Genomic DNA, 22,164 nt, shown 5'->3' with positions numbered 1-22,164 from the left:
ATCCACAACAATTTATTAGTGGACTGCCCTCCATGCCTTTGGTGGAGGCAGAGAAGGAAGAAGCCACTACTAATAGAACAGTCTTTCATTGTTCTGTGATTTGCAGCTAACAGTTGCTATCCTACTCAGAAAAGCCTTGCAAAGACAAAATCCAAGCAATAGCCAGAAATCTTCAACCAGAGAGACTGAATGACAGCTACTATGTCATCCACAAGGAGGTAGCTGGATTCCGAATCCTCTGAGAGCGGGCGTGAAGCTGCAAATCATAGCTTACAAGAACATGAGTGTACAAGTAACTTCCTGGGAAAGTATTTTATATTCAGCATTCCAGACAAAGGTATGTTGCTTCTGTTGTGCAGGATTTTAAATAAAATGTACATATACATTTGACATATGTACTATGCTATACCCTGTAGGTGTTGGAAAAGAAGAAATGAAATAAATAAAGCAGATAATAAGGGATCAGCTCATTAGGCTGCCTGAAACCAGTTCATTACCCACTTCCAGTCTAGGAGAATACTGTAAGGACAAAGAAACAACTGTTCAGCCCATCCAAGATCTTTCTTCACAGTCTTTGCTAACAACAGCAACTCCACAAGACTCAATCCTTTTCCTTATTTCTTCATCACATCAACACCACAGTCTGTATTTTTTAGATTAGATAGAACAGACCAAAGTGGATACAGCATTTTAAAATATCTTAGCATAAAATTAAACTCTTCAACCTCCATTGGACACCATCCATAGAGATTTCACTAAATCCCATCATTATTCAGCATCTTCACACCTGTATTTACAAGCCCTTGTAGAACCCACACCTAGCTGGAAGTCCCATGTCAGACCACGATCCTCCCAACATTTCAAAGACCAAGCCAGGAACGGACTCTTAAAGCTTTGCTGCCAAGTTTCTGCACCAGAGTCCCCACCAGATCATCTTTCCCCACTGAAAGAAGAGAATGGAAGAATTTCAGTAGTTTCTCAGCTATCTGCGTTTCTGTACATCTCTCCTGCAATGAGAATGAACATGTGACTCAGTAAGCAGAGACAGACTAATTTTAATAAAAACCTGAGCTTCTTCCAGAATGTATTACACTGTTGAAAAAACAAAAAAACAAACAAACCCCAAAACCTCTAGGTAGAAGGATAAGTGTGGTTAATAGAAGATGACAACAAAATCCCTGAAGGGAAAGTTCACCTATTGAAAAGAAGTGACAGGAGCAGCCACAGCAAGAAAACCCTCTGTTGCCATGCTAAAGGAAAGTTGAGCAGCATTTTCAACACTTTTCTCCTCCCCTCCACCTCTTCTTCCCACCCACCTGGCTCTCATTTGCAGCCATATGAATGCCAGTGGTCTCAGTGGCACAGTGTGAAATTAACAGATCACTTCTAGATTAGAACAGGGCTGACAGACTTTCCAGTGTGGGCCGGCAGGCACACAGGCCATACAGGCCTTTACTCTTCTAAAAATTATGGATATTAGTATGTATACATGTGCATCAGGTTGTGGTCTGATACTTGCTTGTGAGGCTTACTCAGGCCAAGCAAAAGAAGAGATAACATTTAACAATCTGAAATAGAGTATTAGATGTCATTTTGTCTAAAATGTCTAAATTATCTGAGGATAAGGGATGAGAATCTCTCCTCCACATTACTATCCCACTATCTAACTTCTAACCTCAAACATGAATCCCACCTACTCCTTGAGGTATAAAGAAGCAAGATACCTATGTTTTAAAAATTAAACCAAAAAGCAACTGTGACTCTATGCAAACTTGCTACAGCATCAACTATAACAGACCATGACATAGAACTAGAGCAAAGCACCATTTTCAACACCATTTTTTTCCACTCTTCCTATGTTATTCTGAGAACACTTTAATCAGTAACTGGACTTGACAATGGGCATACCCTTTGTCTAGAAACTGCAAGAGAAAGGACTCTATTCAAGGAATAAGACTGCATGAGGCCCAGTATGTGTGGCTTGAGGTCTTCATGTGATAGAGCCCAGAGAGTCAAAGTACTTGAATTACTCATGGCCTGTATTATGGTATCTGCATATTTAACAGAAACCAGCTGTGAAGAGGGGAACAGCACTTTCAGCAGCTGGGGGGGGGGGGTGGGGGTGGAAAGAAAAAGAAAGAAAAACACAACAAGGAGGATTTTTAAAGCCTGAAAATACCACAAGGAAGCTTGAAGCCTGATCTGCCATCTTTAGAGTCAGTCAAGGCAGCAGAGCATAGATGCTGGGTATTTGGCCTCACTTCTTAGAACTATGGGCCATTTGAATCATAAAAGGATCTTTGTCTCAGAGAGTTCATCTACTCCCGCTGCTAAGTCTTGCCTGATGTCATAATCCTCTGTGGCAACAGAATTTTCTTCAGAGCAACTAATAGGAATGTCACAGGGAATTAGGATTTTGGATTAGGGAGCAAAGTGACAGAAGCACAGGAAGGATTATAAAACATGAACATTGTGTTACCACACACATGCCCTTTAGTGCTAACGAACAAGGAAAGAAGATGACAAATAACTTATATATAAAGCAGTAGAATTGTTTCTAAATTACCAGTGCCATCAGGACTCAGGTCTATTTTTAATCTCATTCCTCTGGCAACAGTAAAAGTAGAAAAGGTATTGAAAAGCAAAGTTTCAGAACTAGTCTTCACATAATAATCTGATATACTTCTGATTTTATTGTCTGTTTGTAGCTGAGCTTGGTGCATTGCCTTCTTTGTGCCACATGCACAGTGGAAAGAGGAATAAGTGGGCAGTAGATGTCAAGTAGAAGTGGAAAAGTCCCCAGTGCAGAAAAGAAACCCTGGCAGCAGAAGCATGACTTGCTGTGTCTCTTCCTGTCCAGGCTAAGCCCACCAACAGAGGCATCTCCTTTGGAACATTAAATGGCAAATCAGGATTCTTCAACAATACTGTTTTTATCTTTTATGTCTGCATCTCTAATTTTTACTGGAACAGCTTAGTATCTGAGGACTTGCAGGATCTGAGATTTGTTGGGTCTCCCTCCTGGGGAAGGAGACCACTGCTCCACTTTTCTTCAGCTACCTATCCAGATAAATTGTTCATTCATTAGTTTTTTCTTCTAAGTATTTGAAGAAAATCACATTTGAAGAGTATAATAGCCTGATCTCATATCTGTATTTTGCTTAGACCAACTGCTTCATCTACCCTCTTTCCTACAATATCAGTTGTATGGTATGTTTCTCTTTGCCCTGAAATAATATATATAAAAAAATAGCAACTGGTGCATGTTGCAAAAACTTCCATGTTTCACTGGCAAGAAAAGTAATTCCTTCTGTATCTTTTGAAATTTCTTTGCAGGAAAAGGAACTTCAGAAATAAAAGTATTGTATTTATTGTTCCTTCAAGTTATATGTGAAATCAGTTTATACAACAGTTGCAGGCTTATAACACAACTGCTTCATGCTTTGATCACAACTAGCAATAAATATTAAGTAAACCATTATTGATTTTGCACATAACACCTTCTACCACACATCAAAAATTCACTCTTTTTGAAAGGAACCAAACATTTGTGTTAACATTATTGTCTCAGTAAGATGAAGATCAGCAACAGGGGAAGTTCAGTGACAATATGGTTCCATTTTCATTCTTCATCTCCCTAAGTGCTCTCATCTTTTCCCCTTGTATCTTCAGAGAGGTTGGGAAGCAATAGGAAAGTAATATACTCAAGACATCTTTACAGCCTTTGCAGAATAAGGTGGTCCTTTAGTTCCTAAATTACAAACGCCATCCAGCACTGAAATATCTCTACCGTTACAAGTCAGACATTACAATCAATTTACACCTTTGATAAATCTACACTCCACTTCTGTCAGCATTCCTCTTTCATAACCAGAGATAGTCAGCCTTTTTTAATTCAATCTGCAGTAGCAGTTCAGCTCAGAGAGGCATCAGGTCTTGGAAACCATATGCACCAGGCAGAAAATAAACTTGTTCCAGGACTCACTCTTCCTGCAGGTTAAGTAGGAAACAACGTTATGCTCGACAGTTTTCCAGTGTTATAATAATTTGGAGAACAAGATTTTTATTCTTTTTTTCTGAGTAAAAAGTGAGCAAAATTAAGTTTGAACATCATGGAACCATTGCTTTATGTGATGGACCATACCACATATACTGTATCTGCCAAATACATATTGCTGGTACATCAGCATTTACTCTGCACAAATGCAATAAACTAAATTATAGTTAGGGTTCAGTGCATGGTTCAGAAAGTTAGGTCCTGTATTTTGAGTCACAGATACCAGAAAGCAGGAATATCAATGACTAATATAGCAAACCAGAACTATAAATCAAACAGATTTTCAAGGATTGCAAGGCCAGCTCTTCAAGCTCTCAGTTTCATACTTTGTTAAGAACTCATCATCCCTTTCATCACCTAAATAAGGTTAGGCATCTGTCAGGTTCCATATTTAAAGTTACTCATTGTCAGAAATAACTCAAAAGCTGGCAATCTTCTGTCCTCTGAAATGCAGCCATTTTTTTCAGTGCCTCAACAGAGCCTGAATACTCCATCCATCTGATAAAAGTCATGGTGCTGAGTCCTTTTGCTCCAAATAAGTGTCTGGTCTGCAAACTTAGGGAACTGGGACTAGCTAAAATAACAAATATGCACAAATGTGCTTTCTCCCACAGAAAGCACTTCTATCTCAAAGTTACAGAAAAATGGAATCAAGCAGCAATGGCAATCCATAGAAATGGATCTGCAAAGTGGTTAGATTTCCTTCCCCTCAAAGAAAGCTGGCATATACCTATCTTCCTCTCTCTTGTCATTTCTAAGTAACCTAAAAGGTCATGAGCAACATGCTTATACACATGCTAGTGACTAAAGAACAAAAAGAAGCCAAAAGAATAAAAATCCCAACCATAGAACAAAAAGTCAACTGCATAAAAGGGAGTATGCCTGCACACAGAATGCAACAAGGGACAGGGAGATGCAAATGCAGCAGAGGAAGTAAACAGCATTTGAACATTCAGACACAGAAACTAAAAGCGTAAAGGAAAATTGAAAGGGCTGCACATGAACAAGAGAAAATAGAGTACATTGGAAAAAATGTACTTCCTCACTGCAATCACAGCAATATAAAAGAATCATGGAATAGCCTGATACGGAACAGACCCACAAGGATCATCAAGTCCAGCTCTCAAGTATGAGGTGTCATGGCCTATCCTGAAATAGCCAAACCTATTTAGCAAAGGTTGGTTTCCTGAAAAGCCAATAATCCACTTTATGCATTCAAGCCAAATGCTTCCCCTTAGGCTTCAATGCAATCAGATGTCTATCTGAAGGGCAAATATTCCTACAGGGTTAAGACCTCTGTAAAAAATTGAGCTTGAGATGGAATAATCTTCACAGCTGTAATATGCCTTTGGTTCTGAGGACTCTGTAAAAATCAAAACAATAGATCTCTTTGTTCCAGAACTTCTTGTTCATGATGCATCTGCTTCAATAAACATCAAAAATCAAGCTCAGGAATTCCTGACCATGCATTCTGAATTCTGATGGAGATATAACTGACTACAGAGAACAGTGGCTGTGGCAACAGAGACACAATATTTGCTGATGTCTAATGCAAATCCCAAAATCATTGCCACAGTTGGAGTGGATGGCACAAAACATCTTAATCCAAAATTATTTATTCTCCAGTGTACTTCCAGGATACTTTTTTCTTGTCACATTGGTCCCAGTACACATATATTTCCTATTTTTTCAAAACTCATCTTTTATCCCATTCATTTACATAAACTTTACAAATCCCCCAGGGGCAGCACCTCTCTATATCACTCATCTCTGTAAGACACAGTATTTCAAATTTTTACAGTTGGGAACAGGTCAGAGATGCCAACAAAACATAGTTGCAATCAGATGCTCCACATGCATAAAGCAAAATACATCACATTAATTTCTGTATACCTCAAGACTGTCAAATATTTCAGATTCAATGTCTTGTATGGATCCAATTGCTAAAACTACCTCAGACTGTCAGTATCATTACCTGTTGGGTAAGAGGGTATCTCTTAATATGCTCCTGTCAACAACTGCTACAGTGATAAACTGTTTACCTACCCTTATTCCTCCAAAATTTTTTAATCTTTTTTTACTGAGCCATAGAACACAAATTATAAAACACAAATTATATACTGAAGGAAAGGTAATGGCTACCTGCCTATATCTGGAATACAGAAAAAGAATATTTTAATTTGAAAATGGCATGTGTTACATTAGATGAGATCAGCAATATCACCAGGTCTTCACAGTAAACACAGCAAATAGAAAATGAATTTATGAATCATGTGATTAAAGCTACAAAACCTTAATTCCAAAGATATTTAAAATATCAGGAAGTCTATTTCAGAGGGTGAAACAGGAACATTCTATGTTTTGTCTCACAATAGAACCTTAGACATAAAATGGCTTAGACATAAAATTTCAAGGTGACAAAGATGATCCCATAACAGATGCCATCTGTGGCTTCAGGACTGCTAAACAGAGACAGCTTGTTCAATGCCTCTGATTTCCCCTTATACCCGAGACCATTATATCCTTTTCCATTAAAAAGGAGGAGCAATTTTTTTAATATTCATGGCATTCCAGAATAAATTAATTTGTACTCTACATTGCAGTTCTTACAGAAGAGTTGGGAAGAACACTTTCATTATCTATTTAAAAGGATTCACTTTTAATGCCATGGAAAACATCTCTGTGCTTATACTAGTATCAAAGATCTATTAATTTCTAATAGGCACATTTCCTTACTTATGTCCCAGGCAAAAAGTCTACAGGGTCTCTGAGAACACCAGATTTCCTTCTTATTCTCACAAATACTACTCAACCAACTGCCTTTCTCAAATAACTCCTTGACCTGGTGACACAGCTCCTCAACAAGGACACACCTTCTGCAGAGGAGGTGATTTGACCCCAGTTTCTTGGACAGACACCAGGCACTCTGCACCACCAGGGGCCTGCAGACTTGTCAGAAGGTCTCTTTGGGGGAAGCCTCTGACATGGATGTTGCAGCAACAGCTGCTGGGGAAGGAGCTTTGTGGCACAGAATAAGTGTAATGTTGGCAGCACTGACTGCTGAGATAGGACAAGGGGCCTCCTTGTCCCTCTTAGTGTTAACAGCTGCTCCTTTGTGCTGTTCCCTGGTTCTGGTACTGTGCCGACCCTCCTACAAAAAGGAACCCTTCCTGCCCAGATTATGACTTGTAAAAAGCTATTCTAAATATTAAGGGAGTTCCTACTTTAGAGATTTTGGGTTTGTTTTTTTTTTTTTTTAGTTTTATTTTAAAATTGAAATCCCAGAAAGTTATTTCTGTGGGGTTTTTTTTCTAAATCTAAATTAAAAAAAAAAAAAAAAAAAAAACCAAAACAAACAAAAAAAGCCCCAACCAGTTTGTTTTTACCTCCTGATCTCCCTCCTTAAGATCAGTACTAAAGAAACTAACTCACCATTCAATTTTTTAAAGCTCTGAGGGCCTTCTAGGTTTTGATGCACAGATCTATTTGCCTGATCATTAGGCTTTCCAGGAAATCAACTGGTGCTTCCATGGCTATTCAGAAACTGATACAGTCAAACTCCCCAGGTTGACAGAAGCAGTTCCATTGTTTGCCATGTTCTTCTTCAAGCCAGAATCCCCTTTCAGAGATTCTGGGAGTTGCCATTCTGTTACTGTCTTAGAGGTGTGACTGCATCCAGTAAAAGGCACCAGATATAACATAAAAGCATCTTTCATTGGAACAAGTAATGGAGAAGAAGAACCACAACCTTCTCTACCTTGCAGGTCAGCTTTGGTCAACTCAACTTTGTTAGCAAAAGAAAAAAAAAAAAAGCAAAGACAAACAACAGGTTAGTATTAAAGCAGATAAACCAGGGTAACATCATTTTGAATAAATAAAAGCAAGTGGTATAACTAGCACAGCCAACATGCATAATCAAAACAAGCAACAAGGGCACAGAGGGACAATGACTACATTAATGAAACTAACAGGTAACAAAATGAAATAAAAAGAGAAGAAATGCATTTCATTCACGCACACACAAAATCACAAATTTGCAGATAATAAAAAGAGAAGAAAAAAAATTGCATTCTTTAACCCATCTCTCAGCATTTACAATAAAATTAGAGAAATTTTGTCTTGTTTGAGAAATGCATAGAATCCATTTAAGTAAAAAAAAAAAATCTATTTGACTTTCAGTACCTCTGAGAAGCATATATTCCTTTGTTTGGTTTTTTGTCCAAAGTGGATTTACTGCCAGAAAGCTATAAAGGACTGATAACTCTATAAGACAAAAATTTCTATTTATCCAAAGAACGGAACTCGACACTGGATAAAAGTGACAGTAGCACCTTGCCCCCTCACAAACTGTCACCTGCTCATGGATTTCAACACATTCTTAAAAAAAATCCTACATCAACAGACAAGCAGGCTTTAGACTCATATAGTCTTAATCAGTCATCAGAGCAATCAAAAGAAAAAGAGTACCAGCTCGTTATTTCACCTAGGTCAGAATGATCTTGTTATCAGTGGTCAAATCATAGTCCACATGGCAAACAAAAAGTCATAGATCTACTAAGTCTGACTGAAATACAAATACACTGACTGAAGAGCAGTAAAAGCAAAACATTACAGCTGATGCTCTTGCACGTAGGCACATTTTTTCTTTTTAAATTTTGTTTGGGATTTTTGTCTTGGTTTTGTTTATTTTGTTTGGTTGTTTGTTTTAATTGAGTTAGTTTACAAAGAAGCCACATAGATTTTTGGTGTGTTATACTTTGATTCTAAGTTTTCTCTTTCAGAATGGAAACATTAGAGGACAAAGATGGGAGCACAGGCAGCAGCTCCTGAATCCCCTGCTTCTGAAGGTTAAATATTTCTATTACATAGCACAATAGAAACAATAAAACACCAAATCATCAACCTCATTGCTCAAAAGATGGTTATTTAAGAAGTCATACTTACCTTTTTTACCTGTTCTTATAAAGGTCTATTATCACAGCTGATACTGAAGAAAGATTGATAGCTCTCCTTTCCCCACTGTCTCCTTTCACATTTACAACCCAATAAATTAGAACTGACACATGCAGATGCCATTTCTTGTACTTCCTAAGAATTTTAACATTTCCAATCTTTGCTGTTTCACAGCTTATGAAAGACTCAAGATAGCAATTTTCCTCCCTTTTGAGATAGTCAGAATTTTCTTTCCACTTTTGAAACTGCTTTACTACATAAAGCTATAAAATCCTGTTTTCCTTAAACAAAATTCAAAAGAAAGGGGGAAGGAGTAGAAAGAAAAGGACGCATTTCTCTATGCATCATTTTCAACACTTATTCTAACAAATTTCTCTCTAACAAACAAGTACTTTTCCTACTTCCCTGCACCTCATTTTCTTTGTAGCTGAGAGAAGAGCTTATATTTGTTCCATAAATCCAGTAACACTACAAGAATAGAATAAAAAAACAAGGAAAAGGAAAGATGTCAAACCATCATGGAGCAAATTAATGCTCCACTTTTCAATGGACAACCTTTGATTCCATAGAGAAAGTGAAGTATGACCAGATTTGAAACTTCTCTACTGAGCAGATGAAGGATGAAATCCTTTTTGACATTATCCTGCTGTGAGATTTTAAGCATGAGATTAGATTTGCTGTTTTCCACATAGTGCTTAGTATGCAAAATGTGTTTCTGATTATCCAGCCTGTATGTGTCATTCATGCTTTTCATGCACCAGTGAATTCCAAAGGTTAACTATACTATTTCATGGAAAGGAGCAAAAGATTATGATTTTACTGTGGGATCTGGAAAGAAGATTAAATTAGGACAAAAACAAAGTCCCAAAACATCTGGAATAGTGTCAGCCAGATTAATAATAATCACTCTCCTTTTTGAAAAGCTGTTAGTGGAACAGGTGAGGTAGAAGCTACATCTCTAAAGCACATAGAAAACTACCTTACAGAAAAAATAAAATATTCTTTAGCCACTGCTGTTAGGTTTTTCTGTCTGGGTGCAGGATGGCGTGAAAATATTTAGAACATGCAGCTGAATTTCAATTAGCTCTAGTGTCCATGGTAAGCAATATAGGGAAGTAAAATTAAAAGAAAGGAAAACTCAGGAGAACATGTGGCAAATCAATAGAGATGAAAAAATGCCTCAAAGGCAGAAAGTATGATGAATATTGAGGGCATCCTCTTTAAACTACACTAAAATTAAACTATAACCTCTTTAAACTACAACTTAAAGTTTGGACAACTGCTTAACTTTTTCAAGGACCAGTGAGAAAAAAAGCAGTGAATCACTTGGTCTAGATTTTTGTGGATGGAATAAACTGATCCATTTATGTAATAGTAAGACCAGGAATGATGAATTCAGCAAGAAGAACTCATTTTAAAAGCCAAGAAGTGAGAGAAAGCTGAGCTGAAGTTTAAGTTGTTTACTTTAAAGAAGGCAAAGGAGGTACAACTTCTTCTATCTACCAACTCCTCATATACACCATATACACCAGTGCAGATATCTTTTCCCTCAAACTGTGTATGTTTGATGTAGAATAGTCTGTATTACCCAAACTCAGGAGTAGAAAGTTACCAACCACCCCTTACAGACTGTTGAGATACAGACTAGAGAAAACTATGTCCTGACAGAAGACTTTTCTTCAGTTTCTAATGCTTTGCTCGAGTCCAGGAGCCTCCACCCACAATTTCAAAGTGGTTTGCAAGGCATAGATGAATTTCATACTTTTATCACAAATACATGAACACCTGGAAGATGAATTTTATGGGTGGGGAAAGCAAGGCCCAAAGTAGGTGGCATACTTGCCTTCGAGTTTCCACCAGAAGAAGCCTTCCCACGTGAAGTCCTTTCTGAGAAGTCATTTTTTCTCTTCACTGTGTTTAATACCCTGATGCAACACTGACACAAGGACCATTTAAGTCTTAACCACTTCACTATTTTTGGTAGCTTTTTTCAGGCTCTCTCACCAATGCCTTTTTTTGAGGTGGGGGTATGGGGAAGGGCCTTCTTATTATGTAAGAGAGAGTGCTGAAAGCTGCAGTAAGCACAAGACATCAAGAAGCTGAGAAAATGAAGTAGTATATTGGTATCATGTCATTCTCCCCAAGATTTATTCTCCTCAGAGGTGTGTGCATCACACCTGAACATATCAGACAGCAAGGTGGTTTCTGGCTTTGCCACATCTTTCCAGTGAAACACAAGCTGCCACTACAGATCTGACCACACAGTTAAGATCTGTGAAGACCTGCCTGTTGGTCCTGAAAAATCAGCAATGTAGCAATTGCAAAAGACCAACAAAAATAAACCAAGCTACCACATTAAAAAAAAAAATAGAAAGGTGTGTGATATGAAGCTTTAACTCCATAAACTCATTTGACATTTCAGACACTCTTGAGTTGTCTTTTTCCAGATAATCCCCCTCAAAATCCTTTGCCAAAAGCAATGGTACTACAGGACACACTGAAACACAAAACATACCAGTGTGGTAGCTATCATCTTGTCAAACACACTGGTCATTGAATGGTAGACTTCAAAAGCTGAAACCATAAGTTTCTACAGCACACATGGAAGCTGCATGATGCAAAAGGGAGCTGATATGTCACCTAACAAATGCGATGAAGGGGTTATTTAGTTGTGCTACCATAAAAAAATCCCACCATGTATAATTTAAAGAAATTATAGCAATAAGACTAGTAGAACATTGGAGGCAAAGTAATTCTTGCTTTAAGTCTTGAACTGACTTTTTTTTAGCACTACTATACACTGTTAAACACCAGCCAATTTCAGTCTCAAGGATGCCCGCATTTCAAGAATGACTTGTATGTATATGACAAAGAATGTTTAGGAAAATTCCACAGGAAAAGATGTCCTATAAGTATAAATTACTACAACTGCTTCCTGTTCAAGTAGAAGCCTTACTTGTCCCTGGAACACAGATAATTCTGTTGTAGGTGATTCTGGTGTGTGATTTGGTGCACAGAGAGGGTGAATCATGCTTAAGCATATAAGAGCAACAAAGCAGTCAAGGAAGTGCAATGGCTTTCTAAAACTGAATAAAAGGAGGTGGCAGCAGAACTATGGCAATAAGGAATATTATTTTCCTATTGAAACTTGTGACTCTTAATTGGTGGTATGAAAAAGGATACTGAAATATGTGAACAGAGATAAAAAACACAAGCAGAATTCAACAATGCCTTAGTAGCAGTGCTGGTGCATCTTAGCCAGGGCAGTGCTCTCTGCTGACCTACAGCTCATATTCTACTGTTCTCAAGGCTGTCTTCCTTTAAATTTTCTTTGACTTTTTCATGAGATCAAACTGACAGTTCCTAAGAAAACAGCTAACACATTGAAATCTCTGCCTCTGAAAGCAAAACTCAACAAAAGACAAGCATTAGCAGAAAACTCTCTCACATGACCTTTGAAAGACAAAATTCATACGTGGGAATGGAATAACATTTCTTTAAGCATGCATGCTCCCATCATGTATGTGGTCCCTCTGACCTTCACGATGAAATACAGAGATGTCCAGGAAACCAACACATGGCATGACTATTCGGACAAAAAGGCTGTAATTTTTTATTAAAAACATATTTAAACATCATGAGGCAGCAAGGACTATTTGGGTCTACTATCCTTAAAAGCATTAAGACTGCACCCAAAGTCACTTCAGATGGAAATGAACTAAGGAGACATAAATAAGTACTGAACAACCTTAGAGTTTTTCTTTCCTTAGAGAATGGGAAATAGGTGTGACTTTCACTGGCAACTGTAAGAAGAGGCAAGCAGCAAGACAGATATGAGATGAAGCCCTGAGGATTGTTATGATTCAAAATAATATAAAAAAAAATTAAAAAATGTAACAGCTTTATGGTGACCAAATTCTCAAGATTTTTACTAATCTTAAATATATTGGTACAAAGAATGCTTTCCTCTTCAGCAGTTTCCTTGGTACTGAACAGGGACCATTTGGGAAGGTAGCACAGGCACAGCTTTCCAAGACCAAGTTCTTCCAAAGGCAGAATGAGGATCACTGACCTTATCACTCATTTTTTTAGGTCTTTTTCCAATTCTGAGTCCTGTTTGAAGAACTTTAGAAGAAAAGGGGAAATTGCCTTCTGGAAAGTGAACCAATCTCCACATTCAGGCAGCAGCTGTGCTGGTACCACACTGGCACACAGACAAAGTAAATATCACGTTATGTGTTTTGGGAGTGGCACTGATGTTACACAACCTCAGCAATTCAACACTAAATCAAAGAACTACATTGGGTACAGGAGAAGGAAATGCCACGGCTCTAACGGGACAGTCTTCTGGGAAAGCCTCGTGGCTCTGCTGCTGAGCCACACACAGAACAACAGGACAGTCTAATTGGCTGCTTTTCTGAAGGAGGAGGAGTAGAGATCATATGCCAGCTAAAGAGCCAAAGTGTTGCAATAATTTTAAATAAAAGAATTATCAAAAATCACTAATATTAGAGAGCTTTCAGTGCATCAAATAGAAATAGAATAGACTTTTTAATAAACCTCAAATGAATTTTTTCCTTGAACCTTATAAATAGCTATACAGGAAAGGGCCACTTCTTTTGGCATGTTGACTCTGCCACGAACGAGCAAAGACACAAGTTCTCCTACACTGTGCTCATTTCCTCAAGGAACAAAGTGGAATTTTCTTAATAGACACTATTAAGAAAAACAGAGAAAGACAGCATAAAAACACTCTACAACTACCAATGCTGTGAGATGGGAGTTGATGTGGAATGAGCTCCTGTGAGAGGACACAAAATTCTCACAAACCAGAGCATTATCATAGGAGCATCAAAGGAGGGCTGGGGCACAAGAGCTCCCAGCAAACCAGAACACTGAGACACAAGCAAGGGATCAGACCTGATTGGATGGTCAATTTGGCACTCAAAATTATTTCGCGGATAATACGTTCAGTCCTAAGAAGGAACGGTCTTGACAAGTGGCAAGGCTTCATCGTGATGTAACCTGTACATCATAATGTAACTGTGTCTTGGCACGGTAGGGAAAGACGATCAAGGAGTCATTTCACTTTGTGAAATTTTTGAAGGATCAGTTTGGGACAGACATCTTGTTTTAGCAAACATATACACAAACTTCACAGAAAAAGTTATCTTCCTCTGGTGACTGGTAGCCAACACAGCAGACTGATACTGAGTGATTCTAGACATAATGGTGATTGTCATTTAACCCAGACAGTAAAACCCTGGAGTTTTGGATGATAAGTATCCCAAGTGCTTTGGGAATTGAAGCTACATGCATTTTACTGAGTCAGTGAAGCTGATGCCAATATTCTTTTTAACTAATGGAAGTTTACAGGAACAGCAAATTATTTCAAGAGGCTTCAATAAATCACTACTGTTTACAAGCTTCAAAAAGTACCTCATTCCACTTAGTTCTAAACTAGCTGGAAAAGAGAAACAACTGAAGAGAAATGCTTTCCAGGCAGAAGAGTCAATGCCTCCACTGCTTTCACTGGAGGCCCACCTCACCAAAAATTAACTCCTCCATCAGTCCATTCTTTGCCCCTCAGCTCCTTCTACTTTCCATTTCCCCTGTCTCTATTTGTTCTTTAAAATACTTACTTCTGTGGATACCAAGGAAGGGTGCTCTGAAGCACAAATGAACTGAACACTCAGAACACCTTGCAAAGTATTTTAAGACTACTATAATGCTAATAAGCCACTCTCAGAAAACTACAAAACTGCTAGTAAGTAGTAGTCCATGCCTTAGCACCATCCTTTCCCACTACTGAAGGCACCAACTCATAGAGGATGGAGCACATAAGAAAAGAGTTGCTAGGCCCCCCTGTCAATCCTTAAGCTGCATTTGGTGGACAAAAGTGTAATGAAGGGTATTGCAATAGAAGCAAACTAATGAAATGGACAGTAAGGTAAACAAGTAGATGCACAGAGTGCAACAGTGAAGTGCAAAGTGAGTGCTGGAGAGGGGAACCTCTCTGAAATCAATTATACCTTCACATCCACGCTCAATCTGCCCACTGCGGTGCAGAGCATCGTTGATAAGGTCAGGCAGACGCCCATTCAAGTCCACAGATGCCAGACAGCCCTGAAATCCATCACGTGAGGCCACAAGCTTCGGGAGGTTGCTATACATGCCTTGAGCTAGGCCTGCAATGTAGAGATCACCTAGAGCAGAGAGGGGGAAACATACAGGAAGGAAGAAGTCACTCACCTTCTAGAGTCACTTTTCTTGCCACCAAATGTGAATAAAGCAAAGTGAACACATATTCAGAAAAAGTTAAAAACAGAGCAACACATTGTGCAAGACGTCACTTCTGCTTCCTTTACTACAAAAACCAAAATAAACCCCAAAACAAAACAACCAAAACAAAAATGAAGTGAACCAAAAAAAACAAACAAAAAACCTATCACAAAATCCCCTAAAAAAATCCCAGTTCTCATTGCTACCTAACTAGGAAAAACTAAAAAATTAGAATTTCTGAGAAAGCAAAATATGACAAACTATTCAGCTACAAGTAGTTGTCAAACAAACAAACAAACAAACAAACAAACAAACAAAAAAAGAGAAACATTAATTTAATTTGAAATCCAAAATGTGCGAAGTCCAGATTTACTGTTCTATAATGCATGGTTACGCCAAGCTCTTTTTCACTGGTTCAGCCCTGCAGGAATAATCTGTCAATCTTGTAGGGTTTACCTTTAAGATCCAGATTTTTGGCACCATTGATGACCTGAGTGACCATCTTAGTGTCCACTTTTAAGCTGTGTGTGTTACTGTTATCTCTGGTAATGACGACATTGTGCCATTGGTTGTCATTCAGAGGACGATCACTGTTGCCTTTGATAACATTAGGTCCATTTCCAAGGTCAAACACATAGTGTATATAGCTGTAAATATAGCAAGAACTGGTTAAAATTCTGGAAAAACTCCAGCATTACTAAACCATTGAGCTGGTTTGTAGCCAGAGCTGATAAATTAAAAAGCCATGAAGGGAAATATCTCCGGATTAGATAGTTTTAATAAGCCAAAATACTTGCCACTGCTTTGAAAGAAGAGAGTTGTTTCCTTTCCACCAAAGTGTAAGGATTAATACTTTGAGATGACAACATTTCAAGTAATCAGATTCTAATGACAAAACATTCCTCTTTTTCATAAAGTACTCTCAGATCCACAAAAATACTGTGCATATTTTTTTTTTAATCAGTAATTTTGATAAATGTACTGGGGACCAATACTAGACATGCTTATTTGGGCCATATATTCCCCAGGTTAATTCTGAATTTGAATAACTCCCATAAGAAGTTAATTGGGAAACTCACTTGAAATATTGTACTGAAATCCTCATGAGGTCCTAGACTTATTCAAACAGCTGAAAAACAATTAACAATGCTTTTTGGCAAAAATAGGGGCCCTAACAAAGACTGAAGTCATGGTAGTGATACCCTGAATTATTTATACAGTTCAAACACAGAAATCCACCTGAGGATAGAAGAGAGGTATTCTGCATAGAAAAGAAAAAATAAAAAAAATAAAGACAACAAATTTCAACTCTCAACAGAGCGCCAGGAGCTCATGACTATTGCTTTTTTATTACTCAATGTCCCACTTACGGAAGTATGTGCAAAGCCAAAAACAAAAACAGATTGGACTGAAATAAACAGGACTAGTAAACTGTGGAAAACATGTCTACCAGGACTAAATCATAAGAGATCAAAATTTGTTCAGCTAACGAAGGATTTTGTTTAATAAGCTATTAGTCTTACGAAAAAAATATAGCAGCTCAAAAGCAAGTTCACTTTTCATCAAGCATGACCAGCAGAAGTACAAATTCAGCATCCCATACGCTTTTTCTTTTTCCTTCACTGGAGATGGCAGAAAAACAAGCATTACAATGGGAAAAAAAAAAAGAGGGGGGAGGGAGAAGGAAAGAAGAGACATACAGAGCCCACAGCACATCTACTCCTCTGTGCTAATCTGGGAGGTTGACAGGACAAAACATTACTCTAAGTATGTCCAAACGACTAAAAATTAGTATTTTGCACACTGTAAAAATGTCTTTCCCACAGCCACAGGAGGAAGTCAGTGATAAAATTGGGAGTCTTAAGCTTCAGTGTTTTTGTTTGAATGCTTTGTCTTACAGCTCAGCAAACAGAAAAAAAAAACATGAGCATCAGATGAATTTCTCTTAATGCAAGTATTTTAAGCTCACCTGTAAGTAAGTTTATCTATATCTGAGCTGATAGAAAATAACAGAAAGCCACTTACCCCTTGACTAGTTCAACTGCAATAAAGTCATTGCCATCACCACTGTTAAAGAGGATGAAACCATCAGCTGAGGTGGTCTTGAACTGAAAGAAGAGGTGCATGGATGTATAAGCCTGCAAGGTGGCCAAGCTCAAGTAGCTGCTCTTAGTCTTGAATGTCACAGGGTCAGCTATAATGTTGCGGAGACCAAAGCGTGCCTTCAGCTCGCAATAGTCAATGTCACCGTTCTTGCACAGGTCAATGTAGAGCATCCCGTTGAACATGAGGCTCTGGAGATGGCCAATGAAGCTGGAGGGGATGACAGAGATGTACCGTTTCTCTGTCATGATCCCTGTCTCAATGTTGTGGAACTCCAAGCGGGTATGATCACCAACCATTGTGCCTGAAGGACAGAAACAAGGAGGAATATTGGGGATCAGCAACAGGTTATATGGAGCCCATCACACTCCAGTTTCCATACTAATAGCAGAACTAAATCCTAGCTGATCACAGCTCTGTAGCTTGCGTAGGAAAGGATGTATAGAATCTTGGTGAAGAGGCTTCGTGGAGATTTGTGAGTCTAGCAGTTACCAAAACCTGGTAGAAAAAACAGGCCCCCAAAGGGCCATGGGCAGCAAGCTCTGTACTTTTCCCTGTGCTTCACAGACTTTATTGTTAGTGAAGAAGACCAGGCATCTCCCTTACAGCCTACAGGAATCTATTTGATGAAGCAGACCATCTGCCAAACAACTCAAACACTTCTGAAACACCTTTTCCAAGTGCATTTCCTGAAAATGTTTGATAAACATAGATTAATATAAAGAGCAGTGAGAGAAGTGAGAACAGTCAAAAAATTGCTGATATTAATTCCTTTGTTCTCTCCTTGTGCCTGATGTTATTCCTCTTCTTTTAAGAGCATGGCAGGAGGGAAACACACAAAAATGCAACAGTTAAAAAGCCCTCCATATATTTAAATCATCAAATTACAGCTTGGGCTATTTACCACATCATGGCTAGATTTTAGCCCCTCAAAATATCCAAGTTATTCAGTGTACCAAATACTACTGTCAGAGTCTTCCTACAGCATATTTAAATGCTTCACTAAGTGTGCTAGGCACCAGTGCAGACACAGAACCCATACAGACAGATGAAATACAACAGTATGCTATAAAGACAAGTTGGGCAACATCAGAATGAAAACCCTTTCAGCCAGTTTTATTAGTTATCTTATCATAGTTGTTCATTAAGGTAGTTTTTACTATTTGGTCACATGTTCAAGTATTTTTTCTACACACGCCTTGGTCCATTTAGTAAACAGGAATGAATAAAATACTAAGAATTTCATTGTTTTCCCATCATTCACTGTAACCCACTATTCAAATTCTGCTACATATAGGGCTTTATTTTTTTCTCTCATGAAATTTTCTGCAGTTCTGCATTGGGTTTATGCAACGTGGTGTTGTCTGTGGGGTGGCTGCAGGGCAGCCTTAGTAAGGAGAGCCCAGGGCTATCCCATGCCTGATACAGCCTGTTCTAAATGGCTCCAAACCACCCACCACGGGGCACAGCTGAGCCCTTGGACAAGGTGGTGCTGCCCAGGGGAAATCGTGTTTAAGAAAGGACATAATGCTACCCACAAGAAACAAAGGGGGAAAAAAAACAAAAACAAACCCTTATGAACCCCAAGGACTGGAAAGAAAGAAGGGGCATTCCAGGTGCCAGAATGGAAATTCTCCAGCATCCACAGAGAAGATCATAGTGGTGCAGAAAACTACATTGCAACTCACAGAGGACTCTTGTGCTAGAGCAAGCGGATATTTCCTGAAGGAACTGCAGCCCCTGGAGAGCCTACACTGGAGCAGGTTTTCCTGAAAGCCTGTGGACACCACCCATGCTGGAGCACTTAATGAAGGACTGCATTCCATAGGTAGGACCCACACTGGGGCAGGACAGAAGTGTGAGGAGGAAGGAGCATCAGAGAGGAGCTGTTACAAGCTGACTGCAACCACCATTCTCCAACCCCTCCCTGCGTACTGGGGGCAGGTGGGAGAGGCAGGAAGGAACAAATCCAACAAAAGCGGGTGGCAGACACTGTTCTACTTTCCTGTCTTTGTTTCTCACCATTCAACTCCATTTTTATTTGGTAGCAAATTAAATTAAATCCAAATCAAATGTGTTTTGTGATTATAATCACTGCACAGTCCTCTCTTTTAGGTTTTCCAAAGAAAACAGCCCCACTACCTGTTGGTCCCTCCCATAACATTTTAATATGATGGTCAAATTCACCAGGTTTAAAAACCAGAGGGAACAAAGATATTTAAATTCACATTAGTTTTGTGAAATTTGACAACTGGATAAACACCTGAATAAATATTTCCAGTGTGCTATAGACAGACAAAATTTAGCAACAGTATCTGATTTGACTGCATCTGCTGGTCAGCAAGTATATACACACAACTCTCAACCAGTCACTGCAAGAGATATTTGTCAGTCATTGGGATTACACTCAGGAATCATACCCATCACCATAGCTGAACCCAGAACCAATTCCCCTAGATTATATCAATAGGGGCTTATAAAGTCTTTCTTATTCTGTGCTGTCCCCTGAAGTCTCCTAGCATTTCTCACCTTAAGAGTTTCCAGGCATTCAAAGAAAAAAAAAATCAACCAACCAAAAAACAGTAGTCCTTTCAAGACTTCCTACTAATTGCAATTTTTTTTTTCTTATTTCTGTTGGGGATAGAACAAAACCTGAACACACTTATAAAGACATATCCTGGTTTGTAGTGTATAGTGAGTCAGATTAAATGAATTGATGGTCATTTTCTTGCTTAGTGACTTCAGAAACACTGAAATATTCCTAAGTCACCTCTCATGATCATGTACAAACTGCAGTTCTTCAGTTTATCATTTGTCCAAATGTGACCAAGTTTTATTCAAAGACAGCAAACAAGCATAGTTGTTATTAGAAAAAAGAAAATTAGCTATCTACTTCAAATATGAAGAAAAAATATTATATAAACCAATTCACCTTTTTCACTTATTCTAAATTTTACCATTGGATCTAAACATAAATGCAATTATACAAAGACCATGGAAAACTTCAGTCCAAGCAGACACAGATGATCAAGAAGGCAGTACAAATTTATGACTATTTAAAAATTCAAATGTCAGCACCAATGCAGATGTTTTTAAATCCCGAAACAGTTCTTTACCAGAAGTATTATTATTTTAGTTTGAAAAATTGAAGTTTGCAGCAATTGAAACAGTACGCAGGGAAATTTGTTTAGACAACTTTCTCACTTCCAGTACTGTGATTCTTAGAAGCTCAGAGTTTCAGTATCATAAAATTTATGATTTTTGCAAACCAGAAGCTTATTTTCTTAAAATTAGAAAAGGCGCTTAAAAAAAATTCCGCTTCTTTTCTTCAAAAAATTCGAATAATAAAATTAAGATAAGTCAGTTCTCAAAGGCAAGAAAACTCCTCCTTTGTTCTTCTACACTTAAAAAAATACAAGGCAATTGTGGCCTGAGCAGGAGAGAAAAGCCAAGACTGGAAAATCTGGAGTACACTGGGATGGGGAGCCCAAATATAGGGGGCATTAAAAGTGGAGTAAGAGAGTTTGGAGGAGGTGAACCGAGAATCTTAGTAAAGGTGAAAAATGAGAAAACTGGGGCTGGCTTAATAAAAAAAGAAATAGTGCTAGAAGCAGTACTGTAGAAAGTCAGGAGTAATTCAGTGAAAAGCTGGAGAGGACATGGCAATACAAGATCAGAATCAGGACAGAGATGTAATTTCCTAGGAAATCATGGAGTACAACCCTGTATTTTCTAATCTCATCAGATATCAGCCCCACCTGCAGAGTTAACCTCTATCTCTCCCACTGTGCTCTATAGAGAACTCTACCTACTACAGCAATCAGAAGCTCTCTAGTTCAAGTGGTAGCAGACAGAAAAAAACTCCAGCCTTCACTCTGGTATTTGGGTGCTAGGGAGATGTCATAGAGAGGAATATATCTGCTGTATCTGTGTCTTATTTACCACTGATGTTCTGAGGTCTCTTCTGAGGTCAGGAGGAATGTTGGACAAAAGTCTTGTGATTAAACGGCAAAATGCTCTCCAGAACTAGATTCTGTCTCTGCCTTACATGCCTACAGGAAACCAAGTCAGACACTTCATTACAAATTTTTTCTATGTGGTCATTAATTGTCTACATCTAATTCCCCAAGTGGCAGAGTTGAACAAATTTACAGGATGTAATTTACAGACATGCTCAATCTTTCTGATGCAAATTACTAAAAACACATAGCAAATTGTTACCAAATACATCCAACTTTAACCTAGTGTCTTGTTCCCAAACCTGCAAAATGGGAAAAAGAAGCCCACTCACTTGACATAACTTAGATATGGTAATAAATCCTGTTAATGCTTCTTAGTTCTGTATGAACATATTGATGAGTTCCCTACAACACACACAGACACAAAAACAAAACAAATCAAGTCAAATTAAAAAAAAAATAATAATTAAAAAGGCAGGTCTAAATTTAGAGCAAAATTCAGCTGGCATGCATTGTTCCAAACAAGTAATGAAGACAGAAATCAAATAGGCTGTTTATTTTTACTGGGGCCCCAATTTAGACTTTTGAGCTATGCCTAAAGACAGCAAGAATCCTGTGGAAAAATCTATGTGACCACACCACTGAAGACTGGTATCATCTGCCCAAGGAAGTGGGATGCAGATTGCACAGAAAATCTTAACTCTGGCTTTTCTGACTTCTAACTGCCATGATGGCATTCTTTTAACAGATATTTTTAGCTGTAATGCATCTTTAATTATGTAATTCATATACATGTACATATGCGTATCC

General features: G+C 38.3%; 1 protein-coding gene across 6 annotated transcripts in view; it reads right to left on the bottom strand.

The window, feature by feature from the left end:
• The window catches only part of NRXN3 (neurexin 3), a 900,390-nt gene that overhangs the window by 516,906 nt on the left and 361,320 nt on the right, over nucleotides 1–22,164 (bottom strand). For all 6 annotated transcript variants that reach the window (XM_062495263.1, XM_062495267.1, XM_062495265.1 and 3 more), the window contains 3 exons: nucleotides 17,318–17,699; nucleotides 15,749–15,939; nucleotides 15,043–15,216 (listed from right to left, as the gene is read on the bottom strand). In XM_062495263.1, coding sequence (XP_062351247.1) covers nucleotides 15,043–15,216; nucleotides 15,749–15,939; nucleotides 17,318–17,699 — 747 coding nt within the window. The remainder of the gene's footprint in view (nucleotides 1–15,042; nucleotides 15,217–15,748; nucleotides 15,940–17,317; nucleotides 17,700–22,164) is intronic.

Source organism: Cinclus cinclus, chromosome 6 (genome assembly GCF_963662255.1).
Source record: "Cinclus cinclus chromosome 6, bCinCin1.1, whole genome shotgun sequence".
NCBI lineage: Eukaryota > Metazoa > Chordata > Aves > Passeriformes > Cinclidae > Cinclus > Cinclus cinclus.
Note: the sequence above shows the minus strand (reverse complement) of the source record. Positions and strands in the feature narration are given on the sequence as shown.